Source organism: Heptranchias perlo, chromosome 21 (assembly GCF_035084215.1).
Source record: "Heptranchias perlo isolate sHepPer1 chromosome 21, sHepPer1.hap1, whole genome shotgun sequence".
NCBI lineage: Eukaryota > Metazoa > Chordata > Chondrichthyes > Hexanchiformes > Hexanchidae > Heptranchias > Heptranchias perlo.
This window is the reverse complement of record NC_090345.1, coordinates 15,373,852-15,393,459: the sequence shown is the minus strand read 5'-3', so window position 1 is coordinate 15,393,459 and position 19,608 is coordinate 15,373,852. Positions and strand designations below refer to the sequence as shown.

Here is a 19,608-nt window from a genome sequence, read left to right as displayed (position 1 = left end):
TATAGTCAGAGGATGCGTACCTTCCCGACACAGTGGAAGAGCGGCTCACCTGGAGGTCTGGGCCAGGATCAAGGCATCGTGGTGTCTACCAATGGTAGGCTAATTAGAGATCTCCCCCAGACTACAGAATGTTCACTGGGGTCCGTGGTAGGAGGTTCCCAGCAGGAACAATCGTGACTTATTTGTTGGGATAATTAGCCCCAGATTTATGGGGTGCTTTGTCTATCATCTATGCCAAGTCTGTGTGACAATAGCTTGTGACCGTCAAGTCTAAGGAGTAAATCAGAAAATTGCCTGTGATTTTCCATCCAGTGTACAATTTTCTGATATGCACTGACAGTAGTGAGGTTCCCCACCACCAGTGTGTACAATGAGAATTTACACCATGTGTCAATTTTCTATCTCATTGCCTGAGTATCTTTTTTTTATTTTCATTGGTTAATTCTCTGTTTTTTTTTCTTTCTAATTGGCTGTATTGGCTATTTTCTACTTTTATTATGCACCAATAGTACAATGTAAAATTTCTCTCCCAATTTCATTTTTTTCCCCAATCGCACCTGCAACAAAAACATTACACTTTCCCTTCCAGCCTCAGGTTGAGAGGGAAGTTTTTGATAATAGTGTTGCTTTAAATGTTGTGAAATCTGAAGTGAGTGAATGATATACTATAAATAAATGCAAGTTGTTGCTTTGTATGCTTCTAGGAACAAAATGGCAGAGATTATCTGCACAAACTTCCAAATCTGTTTATACATGGTAATGCAGAGGTGCCTGGACCTCCACAAGCCTTGGGCTTGATTTAAGGAGCCTGTGTCCTGCTGTGCTCCACTTAAATCTTTGCTCTACTCCCAACCTACCTGCTCTCCCCTCTCAGACTTAACTTTCTTTTTATGTAGTTGTAAATGTAGACAATTGGCTTCCCAATACCCAGCCTTGCTACACGCATTCTCCAGACCTGAACCTAGACCCTGCTCCCCACACCTGGCCCTGCAGACACACTGCCTGACCTACTGTCAGTACTACATGCAAGTGACATCGCAGGAGATATGCTACTGTTTAGAAATTTTGAAGCTGCACAAATTTATGCAGCAATATTTATGCAATTTAAAATAATATTAATCCATATGTGTTTTAAGCCATCTTTTCTGAGGTCTTTAGAATAAAAGCTTTGTATCAATTGCTCCTCTGCTCTGTATTATCTTTCTTTACATGATGGTATTTATTTTATATTTCATGTAATAACAGCAGGCCAGCTTCCCTAATGGTTCAGTGGATAAATGCACAACATGGTGTGATACTGACAGCATTGTGGGAGTACCTGCATGACATGGACTGCAGCGATTCAAGAAGGCCCACCACCACCTTCTCTAGGGCAACTAGGGATGGGCAATAAATGCCATTCTTGTCAGTGACGCCAATATCACGAGAATGAATGAAAAAAAAGTCAGACAAATCGCAGATTCAATCTCTGGTCTGTATTGTGTTAGATGATATCAGCCAGAGTTGGGAGAGGAGAGAAACAATTGGATCACTAAAATTGGTCTCAATATCCCTGGACTAGGGAAGAGAAAATCAACAACATTTTCTGCTGTGTTATCTAGTGATCCCTGTTAGAAAGTGCATCTGTGATTGAGCATTGGGTGAAGATAGGATTAGGGTTGGCTGTCATGCCCAGTGATGAAATAACCTGAAAACACTCATTGTCTAAGCTCACATGTGAAGAAGAGACACTTGACTGAGATGCCAAAGAGTTTCCATTACCCACAGAACCATACTCTAGAACAAGCCACCATCTTCAGGAATGGAGGGGAGTAACAGGGAGGGAAAAACATAGATCAGCCCCAGCTTGCTAGTATAACCTGATGTGAGCCTCCGGTGCAGTTTCTGGAATCATCTATGACATATGGACTTGTTTTATACTGTGCATCCTGCCTTAATCAATGTAATATGCAACAGGTGGTTTGGATTGTACCATCTCACAAATAGAAATTATTTGTTGCACCCATAAATTTCAGCAGGCACATTATGCAGAGATGGTCATTCACAGCAACACATTGATATAATAGTGCTGAAAAGATTTACGTTATGAAATTTTAGCACTCAACAACATATGAAAGAATCATTGGCTTACCATTACAATTATGAATAGTGGAGAAATAGTATTGTAAATGCATCATATTTTCTAAGTACTATTAAATTTTGAAAATAATAAATTTCTTTCTTACTAGGTGATTTTTAAGCCTAGTTTGATTGAATCTTTATTCGCCACCTGGCAAAAGTCTGCAGGCAATTTTGGAAACCTGCGTCATGTCTACATTTAATTCAATACGGTCCAAAAAAGTGGCTAAACTAATGGTTTTAGACATTGTGCAGGTAACATTTTCTGCCAAAATAAAGAATGAAAAGTTTAGAGTGGCAGAATATTGGATCAAAAACGTACACAAGATTTAGTTTTAAAAAAATTCAGCACTTTGTCTAGCCATGCTAGAGTTGGTGTTGGTTGGTGGGAAGATTTCTGTTCCTGTATAAAGTACCTTGGGTTCAATTTTACGGGGAAATTGAGGGTGCGTTGGGGGCGGAGGGCTCCAAAAATTGGGGAAATCCCGTTCGGGTTCGGAAGCCGGCTTCAACCCGTTGACTTCCCACTGTGTGCACGTGGGCGTCCTGAAACCGGAAGTACCGCCGGCTTTAATTGCCGGCGGGATGATAGTTAAAGAGCCAAACATACCGCATTGAGGTACTTAAGGCACTTTACTTGTGTCAGATTACGTGGTTAGAAAGAATTTTAACTTGCCTGGGTGGCTTGCCCACTGCTTCTGATTCAGGGCGGGATCAGGGAAAAAGGAACAAAATAAAGTACATCAAAAACCATTGCACAAAGTTAAAACACAAAATCAATCTACCTTTCCACCATGCTCCAATGTCCGATGTCTCCCTCTCCAGTCTCCCCCTCTTCACCTCCCCAATGTCCCCCCGATCTCCCCCTCTTCACTTCCCCGATCTCCCCCTCCTCACTTCCCCGATCTCCCCCCTTCCCCTCTCCCCCCCGATCTTCCCCTTTCCCCCCCCGATCTTCCACTCTCCCCCCCCCCCCCCCCCGATCTTCCGTTCCAGTGCCAGATGAAGTCTCACTCTCTTTCTATCTCTCCCTGCCATGTTGCAGCTCCAGACAGCTGGCTGCCGGGCGCGAAACCCGGAGAGCACGTTAATCATCATCAATTACAATGCGATCGCGTCGGGTTTGTTAATGCTGGTTTGCCATGCGCACCTTCACCACCCCTGCTGCCAACCCGCCACCATTTCAAAATTGAGCCCCTTATCATGGCAAATGACCTGAGTGCTGTTCATAGTTTAGTATGTAGGAGGAGTGGGCCACATAGGTTTTGAAATTGCAAACTTTCTTTGGAATGAGAAAAACATTAAAAGACAAGGATAATATGTAGGCCAGAACTTTTAAAGTACTTTTAACTGTGTAGCTATTTTGAAAAAGTAATTTGAAGGTTTTCTACTTCATATGAAATATACCTAGTTTTATCATAACTTTTATGATGTCCAATTACAAATGTCCCTCACACCAGGGAGGTGTTTCACTTATATCAGGTATAGCAGCTACAGTAGGTGGCTTTATACTTAAGTGGGGAAAATACTTTATACTCTTTCTTCAATCTGTTTCTCTTTAATTAATTTTAAAGGTGTCTGGCTCAGTTAAAATAACAGTAGTGGGAGTATAGTAGTTAAAATAATTGGCCGGCTATTACAGTCCTCTAATATGATCAAGGAATGACTGCACTGACATGTGACAGGTGAAAGAGTTTTTGTTTTGCTCTGTTTTATAGGATTATTCATTTTTACATTATTTTATATATTTTTAATTCAGAACATATGGCAAGCTCTCTAGCTATTGATACTTCCTTTGGCTTTACCTTTTGAAAAAATGAATTTTTGTTAATTTTATTTTGTCTTTTTCTATTTATATTGAGTGTTATTCTTTAAAAAAGGCTGTTTCTGTATGTGCCTGTGAGAGATTGAGATAGAAATGTCAGTGTACTAATTACACACCTGTTGTAGCATTTGTTTCGTGTTCTGTGAGCTTTAAAAAAATTATTAAGTTGACAGAGAAGGGGTGAGAAAGACAGTGGGGGTAATTTTCAACTTCAACACCTGGGTAGTAACCCAGTGGAGCTGATCGCCCAGCCGTTGCTGAAATCAATGGGATGAAAATTGGATGGGTTCTCCAATGAGGGGACGATCTGCTCTGCCAGGTTAGTGCCCAAGTAATGAAGTTGAAAATTACCCCCAGTGTATTTGTTCATGTTAATGTTCAATTTTCAAAAAAACACTAGTTGATTTTTGAATTACATAGAATGTAAAGCACAGAAACAAGCCATTCGACTTAACTGGTCCACGATGGTGTTTATGTGCCACAGAAGTCTCCTCCCACCCTCTTCATCTAACCCTATCAGCATAACCTAGTATTCCTTTCTCCCTCATGTGCTTATCTAGCTTCCCCTTAAATGCATCTATGCTATTCACCTAAACTACTCCATGTGGTAGCCAGTTCCACATTCTAACCACTCTCTGGGTAAAGAAGTTTCTCCTGAATTCCCTATTGGATTTATTAGTGACTATCTGATATTTATGGCCCCTAGTTTTGGTAATCCAACTAATTATCTCCACCTGCTTTTGTTGAAAGTTAGAAAAGGTCAATGCTAATGGTTACATTGTGAGACACAGGTTCTAATTTTTATCACATATGAAACAGGGAGGGGAGAGAGAGAGAGAGAGAGAGAGAGAAAGAAAGGTACAAATAGACAAAGGCTGACAGTTTCTTTCCTAATTCTAATTTGAATTTTTTTTACAAATAATTGAATTTTGAATCCAAACAAAACTTTTTTGAGAAAAACAGAAAAAGAGGTTAGATGGGGAACAGGATGAGTGAGATGGTTGAGAGAGAGAGAGAGAGAGAGAGAGAGGCTTGAGAGATGGAACAAAGGGGTAGGGAGTGAGAAGGAGAATGAGGGGGATGAGAAAGTGAGAGAGAGAAGACAAGGTGGCTGAAAAAGAGAGGGGATTGATAGAGAAAGAGACAGATAGTAAGCGGGTTGAGAGAGCATTAGGGGTTGAGAGAAAGTAGCGGGTTGAGAAAGAGTGGGGGTTGAGAGAGAGAATGTGAGGGTTAAGAGAGAGAAAGTTGGTATTGCGAGAGATTTAGGTGATTGAAAGTGAGAGGTGGTTGAGAGAGTGAGAGGGGGTTGAGAGAGAGGGGAGGGTTAGAGGGAGAGAGGTTGAGTGTGAGAATGGGGTTGAAAGATAAAGTGGAGGTTGAGAGAGAGATTAGGGATAGAGAACAAATGGGTAGAGAGAGAGAAAGAGGTTGAGAGAAAGGGTTGAATGAGAGAGGGGTTATGAGAGAGAGAAGAGGTGTAATTATAGTTTGACCTAAATTTTATAATTGAAATATAAAAATAAGGACAGAATTTATGACTTTAAAATGGGGACTGAATTATGTCTGCGCAACCTGGTCCACTTATACCCCCGGCCTCTAACCCTTATCTGGTTACATTTGGTCTTGACTCCTCCTGCATAACACCACAGGACATTGACTAGTAATATATAAAAAAAGTTTACATCAGCATGCACTGCCATTATAAATTCCTATGTTCACATTGATGGTAGAAACTATTTATGTAACTGTTTACAACCTCTCACCAGTGGTGGCACTGTACCAGTTTAGTTTTGCGTCTCCTTGCTCCTCCACCTGTACTGCAGAGAAACTCCTATGCTCCAACCAACTTTACTTCTCCGCTTCCCAAATTGCCGTTATGTTTTGCGATTTAACTATAAATAATAATATATAATCAAACAAGTATTGTATAAAAATAAAGTCAGAATGTATAACTTTAAAATGGGGACTGAATTACTTCTGCATGACCAGATCCAATTATAGTCCACCCGCTAACCCTCTTCACCTGAAGACAACACTTGGACTTGACTCCTGTGTGCAACTCCACTGAATATTGACTAGTGTTAAATAATATAAATTGCATAACCTTTCTGTTTTCACTTCTAATGTTTTACTATATCCTTGCTAACATTTCTGTATCAGTATAACATTTATGCATATATCTTTGACAACTACTATTTCCCTTCATGTCTATATATATATGATGTGTGGTGCTAATTTACAGTAATATTTGTGCCTTTCCTTCATACTCTTCTTTGCATACTTTGGGAGTGGCCTTCCCCCACCAAAGATTGTTTGAATTTCTCCATAACAAAGGTTGCCAGTACATGCAAGGCCTAGGTGGATGTTGAGCCATTATACAGAAACATTGTGCACTCTGCAGCTGCATTTATAAACTTTCTGAAATTTGTACCAGTTAAATGGCTCATTAGCTTTTTGAGAAGCATTAAAGTTTCATTCTAACAGGTGTATGGCGATGTGGCTGCTAGTTTGTCATTACTGCCAACAACGTCACATTCTCAGGATGTGTGCAGTTCAAGACTACAGATTAATGCAAGTTACAAACTAAGATGAAAAATGAGCATTTCTCTTTTTTATTTGACAAATTGGAAAATCTAGCCTTGCATGTTTGAAAGGGTTTAATCTTTTTTCCAATGGATAAGTATTTTTGAAAAGGTTTGCTATGACTTTTTAAGTGAACCAGATTTTAATTTCCAATATTACCTTGAGAAATATATTCCTCCTCAGTTTCATTAAACACAGAAAAAAATCCCACAAATCCTGTTCTAATTTTAAAAAAAGTCTGACTTAAAGTCCAATGAGCCTTCTAATGCTCTTTGTAAACATGTCACCTTTGCTATGGTGGGCCTACGTTGTGTCAGTCTACGCATATATGTACCCTCATGGATGACGAGACATGTACAAGTGTTTAGTACGGGACATGATTACATTGTTACCTTTACCTAGTTTTGATGCAGTGGGCTGGATTCCTCTTTATAAGGCACATTCCAGCTGGGTGGGACTGCTGTCCACTCCTCTGACTCTACCCCAACCCCAACCCATTTCCCTGGGTTAGGAGTCATTAAGCTGTACAGTGGGCTCCCTGCTGGATTCCAGCTGCCAAGAGGGAGCCTGGCAATGCCCAATCACAAAAGCCTGGCAGTGCTGTAACGGGATTGTTGCTGCAACACCACATGTGGCTGGGCATTTAAAAGTGCAGAAGAGTCCCAAAGATTAGGGAATCATCAGAGACCAAGGCCGACACAGGAGGTTAGTGGGGACCAGATTGGAGGGGGGGGGGCGGTGAAGCCGCTACAAAACCCTTTTCCTCCATTGGGAGACCTGAAAGCCATTATTGCCAATTCCTAGGACCTATTGTCACCTTTCACATCGTAGTTCCAGGAAGTCGAGGTAACCAGGAATTTCAAGGAAAGTCTCCTGGGGACCCAGGCGCTGCCCCTTACCTCCATTTGCAGGCAGCGTTTGGAGAAGGGGCAACCTGTGGTGGTCCTGGTGGGGGCGGGGAGAGGACGGAAATCCAGGTTGGGGCGTGAGGCAATGATAGGCCTCACTGCTGGATTTTGCTTCATTCCCCACCCGCCTGTGTCAGCCTTGGTACAGTGGTAGCGCCCTCGCCTCTCAGTAGGTCATGGATTTAAACCCCACCCTAGCGACTTGAGCACATAATCCAGGCTGACACTTCGGAGTTTCCATCTTTCGGATGAGATGTTAAACGAAAGCCCTGTCTGCCCTTTCCGGGGGATGTAAGAGATCCCATGGTGCTATTAGAAGATGAGCAGTGAGCTCTCCTGCTGTCCTGGCCAATATTTATCCCTCAGACAACATCACTAAAACGGATTATTTGGTCATGTATATTATTGATGTTTGTGGGACCTTGCTGTGTGCAAATTGGCTGCCACGTTTCCTTGCATTACAACAGTGATTACAATTTCAAAAAGTACTTCATTGGTTGTCAAGCGCTTTGGGACATCTTGTTATCGTGAAAAGTGGTTTATGAATGCAAGTCCTTTTCCTATTTTGGGCATGATCACGGAGGAGAATCTATCCCAGTAAGTCTGAAATGTGGACGCTGCCTTTAACATTGGCAAATGCTGTGTTATGAAGTTAAAAATATTTCAAAATATGTATTTTCCCTGGTATTATTGTGCAATATTATTTGCTCTTTTGTTTGTTTGTGTTTTTTTAAACAATCCAATTTTTCAATTACAAGTAATTTTATTTTTCTAATAGTAAAAGGTCAGCACATGAATGAATTCTAGTTCATTTGGTCCTGTGGTTTTTTTTGGCTATTTACTTGGCTTCTTTTATATTGCACTAGTTAAAGAAAACATATGAACCCAAATATTGATTTTGGTTCTGACTGATACGACGTTTTTGTACTCACAAGCTTGGGCAATATCAATTCCTGAGGGTAAGGATAACATCCCATCGAACTTGACCAAAATTAATATTTGTACAGTATTGGTGAAATCTGAAGTTTAAAGAAAGTACTTTATGCATAAATAAGCCCTCTGAATCTTACTCTTTTGTTTTAATCCGTGTGTTATTATGATAGAATAAGTTGAACATAACCCATTCTGATTGGGTTCTGAGAAGTATTTATTTAACCAGTGGCACTAAAGCTCTTTTTGTTATTTTGATACACAGTGCACGTTAATGCAATACAGGGATCATGGGAATGTTCTTGAAGTTTTCATCCCCAGAGTGTCATTACCAGCAAAATTGCAAGAGTCACACAGCAAATTTGTAGCATAGTTAAGTGAATTACATCCAAAAATTAATATAAGGAGCATATTTGCCAGTTAGGTTTAGAGCATAGAATTTATACTGCATGCGGGTGGGGAGGGGGTACGGGGAAGGATTAATAACACAAGCACTTCAAACGCAGGTGAGGTGTTCACTATACCTCATGGGGGCTGCATTCCACAGTCATAAGTATGACACAAAATATTATTAATATTTTGTTGTGTATATGTTTATATGATTTTAATGGGAAGTATTATGAGTATGGAAGGTGTTTTAATATTCTGTTTAAGTGACCACAACAATCAATCTCAAACATATATATGACTTTGAGATCATTACTGAATAATTTTCAAATGTGGCAAGTGACTTTTATGTTTTTTACCTATATATTATGAGATTTGCTAAATTGCAGCTCTGCTGAAGATTAATAGCCATAAATGGAGGGAGGTGCCAGGCACTAATCCAGTCTGAGGATTCACATTTTACTTTTATAGTTTACTAAAGTCATCTAGCCTTGCAATGTATGTGCCCAAAGAGAAAATGTCTCCCAGGTACTGCATGGCTAAAACATTTTATTGCACGTTGCTTTGAATTTTCATAAGCTACAATACATAGAAGAAGCAGTTACAAGCCATTTAAGCTCTAGTCCAACACAAATAATCACATCATACAAATATCACGTACAGTCCACAGTTTAAACTGTGACACCACCAGCCATAGGTCAGCTCTGTGTTTTACAGGGAATGCTTTGTTATTTTATAACACTGTGTATGTTCAAATGTATAAATGTGCTGACTTGCTGTTATTATACACCTAGTGCTGGTGTGTTGTTGCCTGGTATGTGCTCCCATCAGTGTCATTCTGTAATAGTCTACATATTTAGAGCAAGAATGAGAGGGAAGAGGCACGAATTGGCTTATAGTGGATTTCTGTTGCATTTAGATTTTACTGGAGTAGGAATTTTCTGCTTTAGGTTTATTTATTTTTATTTAAGCCAGGATTGTTTTCACGTCTGAAGATATATTTCTGTCAGTGGGAGGCCACTGAACTTTATGTAAAGTTATGTAAATGAAACAATTTAATATTAAAAGCCTTTTTTATATAAGGGCTGAAGGATTACACTGCCATGTGACAGGCAGCAGGTTTGTTGCTCTTCCCTGGGTTATTACTGTATAATATATATATAATATAGAGAATAGCAGAGCACTTGTGCTCATATGTTATTTCAGGACCTGTATACTCCAAAATGGTGAGGAGACCACCTTTATCAATTCTCCTGTTTTCATAGAGGCCATCTTTTAGTTTGTATAGTATGCACAAAAAGGAAAATGACTGTCATCAACAGAGCTCAAAGAGACATTGTAAGGGGCATCACAGAACACTCACGCTGTTTGTAAATTGCCCAAATTATACCATCTAGGTCTGTCAAAAATTACTGATAGCTGCCATGGTTACTGCTGATCATTTCACCACATTTTTCCTCCACTTTGAGCATTGGGGGTTTTATGTTTAGGAAAGTTTGCTGCACACAGGAGGAGTGAATTGATGATGCAGAACAGCAGATGTACAACCTTGTGGAGTAACATCACAGGAACATTGAACATAAAAGGTGCACTATTACAGGAAAATAATCAGCACATTCTGACAGATAACCAAACAGTGGACTCCCACTTTTAGAACTGTTGTTACTTTTTCTCTTGTTGGACAAGAAGTCCTGGTGAAGGCTTACTTAGTGCCATTTTATCCCTCACCATGAAAGGAGTTCAAAGCCTCACATAACACAAGTGAAAGGTATTAATGAAAGAATTACAAATATTTCCAATGAAAAATGAAACAAATCAATTTGTTTTCTGTCATTCAAATCCTAGGTAGGCATTTTTTCTTTTATAGCCAAAGGTATACAAAGGGATTTAAATATGCCCATAGACACGCAATCGTATAGATTTGACCATTTGAGTACCTGACCGGCGGAGCACGCCGGCCGGCCACCAGTTCCGGTTCCAAAGATGCCATCGCGATTTTGCAGCCAGGGTTTAACAGGCGGCACGAGGCAACTCATAGTTTTGAGTCACAGGAGTTTTTTTGGCCATTTCCAGATCGGCCAGCAGCATACACATGGGGGGAGCGTGTGTTCTAAAACAAGTGATCCTAAAAATTGCAATTGGGCGTCTAACTACGTTATTAGGACCCTGATTTGCATGGGTAATTCATCTCGTTGATAGAGTTGCTAACCCTCCAGGATTGCCCTGGAGTCTCCAGGAATTAAATATTAATCTCCCAGTCAGTGCTGTGAGTAACCCAGGAGTAAAATAATCCGGGATTTTTTTTTAAATGGGTACTTTTTCCATTTCCTTTGAACACTTTTGTTTATTAGTTATAAAAATATTGGAGATGGGGAAAAAGGCTGTTTGACTGACAGTCAAGGATCATCCAATCGGATAACGAAGAGTCTGTTTGCTTTACAATTGGCGTGGGTAGGTGGTGCACCATGAGGATGGACATGTCAGGTGACCAATGGCGGGAGTGTGGGGGCGGGGCAATTGCAGGCAGGAGGTACTGTGCTGAAACCTCCAGGAAGACATCCAACCAGAGTTGGCAACCCTACTCATTGATATTGAAGTTCTTAAGCTTGCGTGCATCACTTTCATCGCAGTAGGGCATGTTGCTGCAGCCTTCTTTAATTAATATTTCACGGAAGTATTAACTAAGTATACTAATTATTCTCTGTTCATCCTCAGTTTCATCCCCATATTCATTCTTTAAGGTTCTGACTTCTTCCCTGTTACTGCAAAATTTTTATTGAAAATATGCATACGTGTCCAATACTCTACTTGACATTTCCTCCACCAATCACATTGGAAGTTTGCTTCCAACTTAGACATCAGGAAAGTTCAATATTTACCTTCAATTTTCTTTCTGTTTTTCTGTTGGTATGGTCAAAAAATTCATGCTCGCATGAATCACCAAGCAAAATAGATTGTCTGAACTATTCCTATCTCCCAGGTCCCTCGTCACCGACAAGGAATATTGCCTGTTCTCTAGAGGTTACTAGCTCATATAGTTTTTGTTATTGTCTTCCTATGTCCCATTTTATATCAAAATATTTAAATTATTTCAACTAGCCATCTCTCTCGCGCTCACTAAACTCCATCTTAGCTTGTTACTGTATCCAGGAATACGACACACCCGATATAGTAGAACTTTAATGATGCCATAATGGATTAAAAATAGATTAAACAATGAAAGGGGCAACACCTGGCAACTAGGTCCATTAATACAGCTTTTAGACATCAATAAACTGTTTTGAAGCAGGCATCTTCCTAGACTGAGAAATCTGATAAATGTAATGATACTGCAGTGATATAATTAGTTTTATGCGTATCTTTACAAAGTAACACTTGTTACTCAAATTATTTTTCTCTCCAACTCCCAACAGAATAGACTTCCAAGCAGCTGCCACGGAGTACCATATCAAAATGCCAGTTCTTAGCAGCTCTGGTGGGAGAGCAATACATTTAGACCTATAATCTTCACTTAAATAGTATTCAAAGAGAAACAAACAAAATCCTTTTCTTTCTTCAAGTGGTCATAGAAAATGACTTTCCCTTCACTCCCAGGCAACTTCATTGTGCTTTTTAAGTGTTTGTGTGCAATCAGGTAAAACGTGGATGAATAGTTCATGTTGAGAATAAAGGAGATGCTTGAATATCTAAGCTTTGAAACAGGCAATAAACATATATATGTTTTCGGGAAGTTGGAACAGGCCACGTTGCTTTGAAGAATTAGGGGTTTGGTTTTTGAGGTTTTAATAGTTTTAGCAATCCCATAAGAAAGTGGAATTGGGAGAGGGAGTTTTGTTAACATTAGATCTGTGTAGAGTCTTATTGCAGTATGAATGTTTATGCATACTAAGTATAGGAGATAGTCAACACTTCCAAAATCAGCACTTTACTAATCAAGAACATGGGTGGTGGTGTCAAGACTGAAGAATATAAAACTTGGGATCAAGAATAGGGTCAGGTTTGGAGAATATTGTCAGTACCATGCTAACTGCTTCTTGTTGTCGTCTCTTCACATTATCCCTTGGCGAATAGAGTGAAGTAGTGGAAGAATTTGCAGACTGATTAATAATTGGACAGGCCCATGACCATCTTTATATGCAGCAGGAGGGTTTTATGGATTCATGCAACCCATATGATGAAGGGGGCCACCCATGCAGACGCAAGTATCCCTCTGGGTATCAAGTTAGAATTCAGAACCGGAGTTCCGGTGTCTACTTGCCAGGATTGTCTGGAGCGGGGTTTGAATGCTGTACCTTCTGACTTAGAGGCAGCAATGCTACCACTAGACCAAAGCCTCACTCCATGCCAACTGGTAAATTATTAAAACATTCTCCTGGAATTTGGGAGGAATGGGCGAACTGGTAAGAGGGTAAAGCAATGAGCTTCCCCAAGCAAAGAGAAATGCAGCATCATACTCTTACAGAAGAATTATGAGGCATGCGACAAATAAGTTGGCTATTAATAAGAAGTTATGTGATGTTCTGGTTTATTTTGTTAGTAAGATGTATCTGTTGAATGTTTGAAATTGAGAAACTTGAAGAGATGTTTATTTGAGGACTCCTTCCCCCCTCCCACCCTACATGCGCAACACAAATACACATATAGTGTAGCATACAGTAGCACAAAAGGCAGCAGATGGCCTCTCAAATCAAGTTTCCATCACTGCCACAGCACTGAAACGGCCTTTATCAAAGCCACAAATGACATCCTATGTGACTGTGACTATGGTGCACTATCCCTCCTCATCTTTCTCAACCTGTCTGCAGCTTTTGACACGGTTGACCACCCCATCCTCCTCCAACGAGGCCTGTCCTCCATTATCTAGCTGAGTGGGACTGCCCTCACTTGGTTTCATTCTTATCTATCCAGTTGTAGCCAGAGAATTTCCTGCAATTGCTTCTCTTCTCGCTCCCACACTGTTACCTCTGGAGTCCCCCAAGGATCTATCCTTGGCCCCCTCCTATTTGTCATCTACATGCTGCCCCGCGACAAAGCAGCCTGCTTGATTGGCACCCCATCCACCGCCCTAAACATTCACTCCCTTCACCACCGGCGCACTGTGGCTGCTGAGTGTACCATCCACAGGATGCACTGCAGCAACTCGCCAAGGCTTCTTCAACAGCTCCTCCCAAACCCACGACCTCTACCACCTAGAAGGACAAGAGCAGCAAGCACATGGGAACAACACCACCTGCACATTCCCCTCCAAGTCACACACCATCCCGACTTGGAAATATATCGCCGTTCCTTCATCGTTGCTGGGTCAAAATCCTGGAACTCCCTTTCTAACAGCACTGTGGGAGAACCTTAACCGCACGGACTGCAGCAGTTCAAGAAGGCGGCTCACCACCACCTTCTCAAGGGCAATTAGGGATGGGCAATAAATGCTGGCCTTGCCAGCGACATCCACATCCCATGAATGAATTAAAAAAAACATAATCCGAAAACACAACGTCAGGTTCCACATATATGCTGATGACACCCAGCTTTACCTCACCACCACTCTCTCGACCCCTGCACTGCTTCTGATTTGACACACTGCTTGTCCGACATGAGCAGAAATTTCCTCCAATTAAATATTGGGAAGACTGAAGCCATTGTCTTCGGCCCCCGCCACAAACTCCGTTCCCTGTCCACTGATTCCAACCCCCACCCTGGCCACTGTTTGAGGCTGAACCAATTGTTCGCAACCTTGGTGTCCTATTTGACCCTGAGCTGAGCTTCCAACCCCATATCCTCTCCATCACCAAGACTGTCTATTTCCACCTCCATAATATCGCCCGTCTCTGCCCCTGCCTCAGCCCATCTGCTGCTGAAACCCTCATCCATGCTTTTGTTACCTCCAGACTCGACTATTTCAGTGGTCTCCTGGCCAGGCTCCCATCTTCCACTCTCCATAAACTTAAGCTCATCCAAAATTCTTCTTCACCTTATCCTAACTCGCAGCAAGTCCCGTTCATCCATCACCCCTGTGTTCACTGACTTACATTGGCTCCGGGTCCAGCAATGCCTCGAATTTAAAATTCTCATCCTTGTGTTCAACTCTCACCATGGCCTTGCCCCTCCCTAACTCTGTAGTCTCCTCCAGCCCTACACCCTCCAAGAATTCTGTGTTCCTCCAACTCTGGCCGCTTGTGCATCCCCCACTCCCTTCGCCCCACCATTGGTGGCTGTGCCTTCTGCTGTTTAGACCCTGGGCTCTGAAATTCCTTCCCTAAATGTCTCCGTCTCTCCACCGCTCTCTCCTCCTTTAAGACACTCTTTAAAACCTACCTCTTTGACCAAGCTTTTAGTCACCTGTTCTAATATATCCTTATGTGGCTCGGTGTCAAATTTTGTCTGATAACGCTCCTGTGAAGCGCCTTGGGACATTTTACCATGTTAAAGATGCTATCTAAATGCAAGCTGTAGTTGTTGTTGCACTTGGCCTTTACCGTTGCAGCTCTGTAACAGGCCACAAGGAGAAACAAAGAAATGGTGCAGATTCCTTCAACTTCTGATATAGTCCTCTAGTAGCACCTCACCCTGATGATCCAATTGATACTGATAACTTTCTGTAGGCAAAATATGGCCTGAACCCAAGTGCCCTAACACTGTAACACCAAGTGAGAATATATGAAAAATTCAAAGATGAATAAAAGCCAGTCGGGCCATCAAGTTGTCTCTCTAGTATTCCAGCTCATCCACCTTAGCATTTAGCTGAATTTTAAACTCCCCTATATCTGACTCTATCACCTTGCCTGGTAGATTATTACAATTGTTTATGACCCTTTGAAAAAAGAATTGTCTTTGAAGATTAATCTTAAATTTACCTTTTGCTAATTTAAATTCTTGTTTTCTTGTCATATCGGCCTGATTTACAGTGAAATAACATGCTGGGTTTACCTTTCTATACTATTTAATATTTTAACAATAGTGCACTTATGGGCTGAGCTGCTGGCTGCTCTGCAGTATTCATTTTTGCTTACCAGGTGACAGATATTTAAGTTACTTTGAGGATAAATAAAACACATGAATGAAAAAACCATTACACAAAGAATTCTACACTGTTGGATTGTAGGAACAGGACCACCATGCTCAGAACAATATACTCTGACCATTATTCAGTGCACGGTCCTAGCACACATATAAAATTGAAAGGAAATAAAAACTACTTTAAAAATATTATCACTTGGATCTTATTATTAATTTATTAGAAACACATATTGACTTTTTTAAGTCTTTAAAATTACAGACAATGGGTAGCCCAATATCTTATTAGCTACCAGTCATTCTTTAAATGGTGGCTGGTAATGAATTATGAAACGATAATTTGCAAAATCTTGGGACTTTTATTAATTCATGAAAGGAAATTGGTCTAAAACTGATGTTTAAATTGAGTTAAATCTTAATATAGACTATAAGAGTTTCTGCAGTGTGCTTTGATATTGTAATCCCAAGCACAGATGCTAAATTTTGCCTACCTGAAACTCATTATTAATTAATTCTTTTTTAATATAGGTTGGATTTACTCATTTGGAAAAAGTAGAATTATCCCTATTGATGTTGATCTATAATGCAGGTGGCTTGAATTTCACTAACCAGAGAGTTTAATCTTGCACGTTTGTGCAGAGCTAATCAAATCTTCGATAACAGATGCGAAGATCCCAGTGTCAGTACGCATGTTTGGATCTTTATTCTAATCAAATTACCCAGACGCAAGATAAGTCAACACTGATCACCGTGCTGGCGGAAATTTAGATTACTCACGGCCTACCCATTCCCTTTGTTTTAATAACAACCACGCTCTATGTTTTCACACATTAAAGCAGAAATTGTGATGGTACCTGAATAATTAAAGAGTTGTCTATGGTGTTGTGTGAATCTGATCAATGTCACTGGCAAGGAAATGTGACCTCAGCTGTGCTTTAAAAGTGCTCCCTGCTATGTTTTTGCTGTGTGCTGGAAAAACAATACTTACTCTGTTCACTTTACTCCTTTCTGACCTTGCTGCAGGCAACAGTGTCACCAGCTGCACTGGTTAACATGGTCACCTTTGGGTTTTTAAAAAAATGGTTTGACAGGGGATGAAACACATTTCATATAAACTTGCATTTCCCGCAGGTGTAGCAGTTTTTGTTTGTGTGCCTTGTACTGTTTGTTTATTTAGCTTCCTAAGCAATTTGACTCATTCAGTTTGGCTTCTACGACCTTCTGCTAGCTGTTTGATTCAGTGCCCTCTCCTCTCCATCCATTTTCCTTCATTTCGTTGACTTTTTCATGCAGTCATTTAAAGAAATAGATGAGAGGATTTTGTTTCTCCATTTCTTCCTGTCTATCCTGACCTTTGTTTTTTTTTACTTCCTTGGTCTAGTTTCAGTAAATAGTCATTGAGTGCCATGCCACCTGCTAAAGGTAGTTGAGAAATTAGCTTTTCCTGAAATTACCCTGACCAGTGACCTCTCCCAACCCACCCTAGGGTTTTGGAAGGCTGTTCCAGCTTTCTGTGTGGCCGCTTTTACTGCTCAATTTTGATACTGGTGTTTAGCCTCTTAATTATTACTTGTCAGTTTAACTCAGTAAAGCCTCAAGTAAGTAGAATCAGTATATTTTTTTCACAAGCTTGTAGTGGATGCTCTGTTCTTGGCTGGACAAGACTGTTAACTACTTTCACCACCATTTCTCTGATTTCTTTGTTCTGAAAGGAAAGACAAGATGAAGAAAAATCTGTGAAATCTGCACCACATACCACACAAGCTCCTGTGTCAAAGGTCACTTCTGGAAGCTCAGGATTAGGAAGAGGTAAAATTATATTTTTATCCTTAAGCTTTGATTTCTCGAGTTAATGAAGATTTTTTTTTTCATTGGGCCTGTCCAGCTAACAGGTGTTAGCCCTCAAGCATGGTCTCCAGGGCAGCCAGTCTATGCAGCAACTTGAGGGCGACATAATTCATTGTAGCCTTGAACACATACAAATTGGTTGGGGAGACAACTCTTGAAGTTTTTTTTTCAAGGCCAGATGACATGAGAACTTGAAATCCATGTCAGAAATCAAAGGAAAATTTTAAACTGTCAAAATGTAAACTTATCAACAACCTCTCGACTTTTTAAAAAAAAGAAGCCTTCTGTATCAGATTCCAATTCAGAGTCAGGTGGGAGGGACTGTGTCAGAAATTCGCAATACAAAGCTGAAATTGAGAGTGCATCAAAAAAATCAGATGTAATACAAACCAACCTTCATCTCACTTGTCACATCTGCTCTTTCTAATTTAATTTTGAAACCAGAGAGGGGAAAGGGATCACAAACAATGTGTAGATGATAATATTTCATTTTTTTAATCCTGTCAAGCAAATTAACAGCTGCACATTGGGTTAAGTGCTCACACTAAAGCTGATTTGTATGAAACATGATGTAGGATACAATGAAAAGAATATTTCAAAACCCAGATCTGCAGAGCCCAATATAATAGTTCACTTCCAACCTTCTCACCTGATTCCATTGGTGGGATTAGCACAGTGGTTTTTGTCTGTGAAGGATAGCTCTTAAGCAGGGGTGAAGATGTGAAGAACACCAATAAGCCAGCGAAAACAGGGTGCCCTGGCATTAACTGTCTCATTATTTACAGATCTTAAGCCAGTCTATTACTTTGACATAAGGTTAGCATTCAGTGCTTCAGCTAGTCTGACACTATCCCCTTCTGTTTACATTTCAACTTAAATGTCTGATTGGTGCTTTTTCATCTGTTCTTCTTTACTATAGCCTTTATAGAAGATGCACTAAAGCATTTGTGTCATAGGTGATGTGGTTAAAAAATTGAGTAGGGGGGAAGGGAAGTAGATAGCATTCACTCCCATAGAGCTTAGGCACGACAGGTTAAAAAGTCATTTGTATTTTATTCGCAAGAGAAATAAAGAAAAAAAAAATCATGTTTCAGAAATGACGAGATGCCCAGAATGGTAAAGAAGCTTTGCCTCATCCCAGAAAATAATGAAATAGTGACACCAGTGTAACTTGGAATTATTTTAACACCCCCAAGTCTCAGAATTTCCCAGAAGAATGCAGTGGTTTAATGATTACACCTTCGCATAACAATATGAATAAACTGAAAATATTGGGACAATAGCAATGCCATTGAATGAAGTTATTAGATATAGTGTATGGTCGTGGTGAAAAACCTTCAGCCTTATATTTCATTTCTGACTTCTGCTTTCTATAAGAGCATTGTAATAGATCCTAAAGCAATGCTGTTCATGAATTTTTTAGCACAGTGAGTTCAACGTGGTCACAACACAAGCACAAAAAAGATTTTTAAGCTTTACTGAAAAAAATGTATTACTTGGGTTTACGGTCTTGGTACAGAACCTGTTTCTCTGTCTAGGGGTGTGTTCTGCCCTGACCCATCTCTGGCCAGTACTAAATCATTACCTAAACCATTCCCTCAGTTTCAAATGCAAATAATTTTTATGCTAGATTATTAACACACATACACCATGTTGAGCAATGCCAACTATAGGGACTTATTTGTAAACTTATCTGTGGAGGTATACAGAGAAGGGCAATGAAATTTGCAACGTATTGCCAAAAAAGGGAAGACCACAGAAATGAGGAGTGAGATATGCTCTCCACTGTGTACCATATATATAAAACAGGGAAAATGCAATCATGACAATTTCTGCTAAATTTATTGCAAACTTGCTTCAAATCATATCAAAATACATTGAAGGCTATTAATTTTCTGACATTGCAAGGAAGCCTTTGTCACAGTGGAGGTACTATTACTGCTCTGTAAATAGATAATCCCATCTATTTCAGAATGGAAGTGGAAAATAGTCAGG

General features: G+C 40.2%; 1 protein-coding gene across 1 annotated transcript in view; it reads left to right on the top strand.

Moving 5' to 3' along the window:
* The window catches only part of LOC137340384 (uncharacterized), a 156,856-nt gene that overhangs the window by 124,797 nt on the left and 12,451 nt on the right, over window positions 1-19,608 (top strand). The window contains exon 12 of the mRNA XM_068002804.1: window positions 17,478-17,574. Coding sequence (XP_067858905.1) covers window positions 17,478-17,574 — 97 coding nt within the window. The remainder of the gene's footprint in view (window positions 1-17,477; window positions 17,575-19,608) is intronic.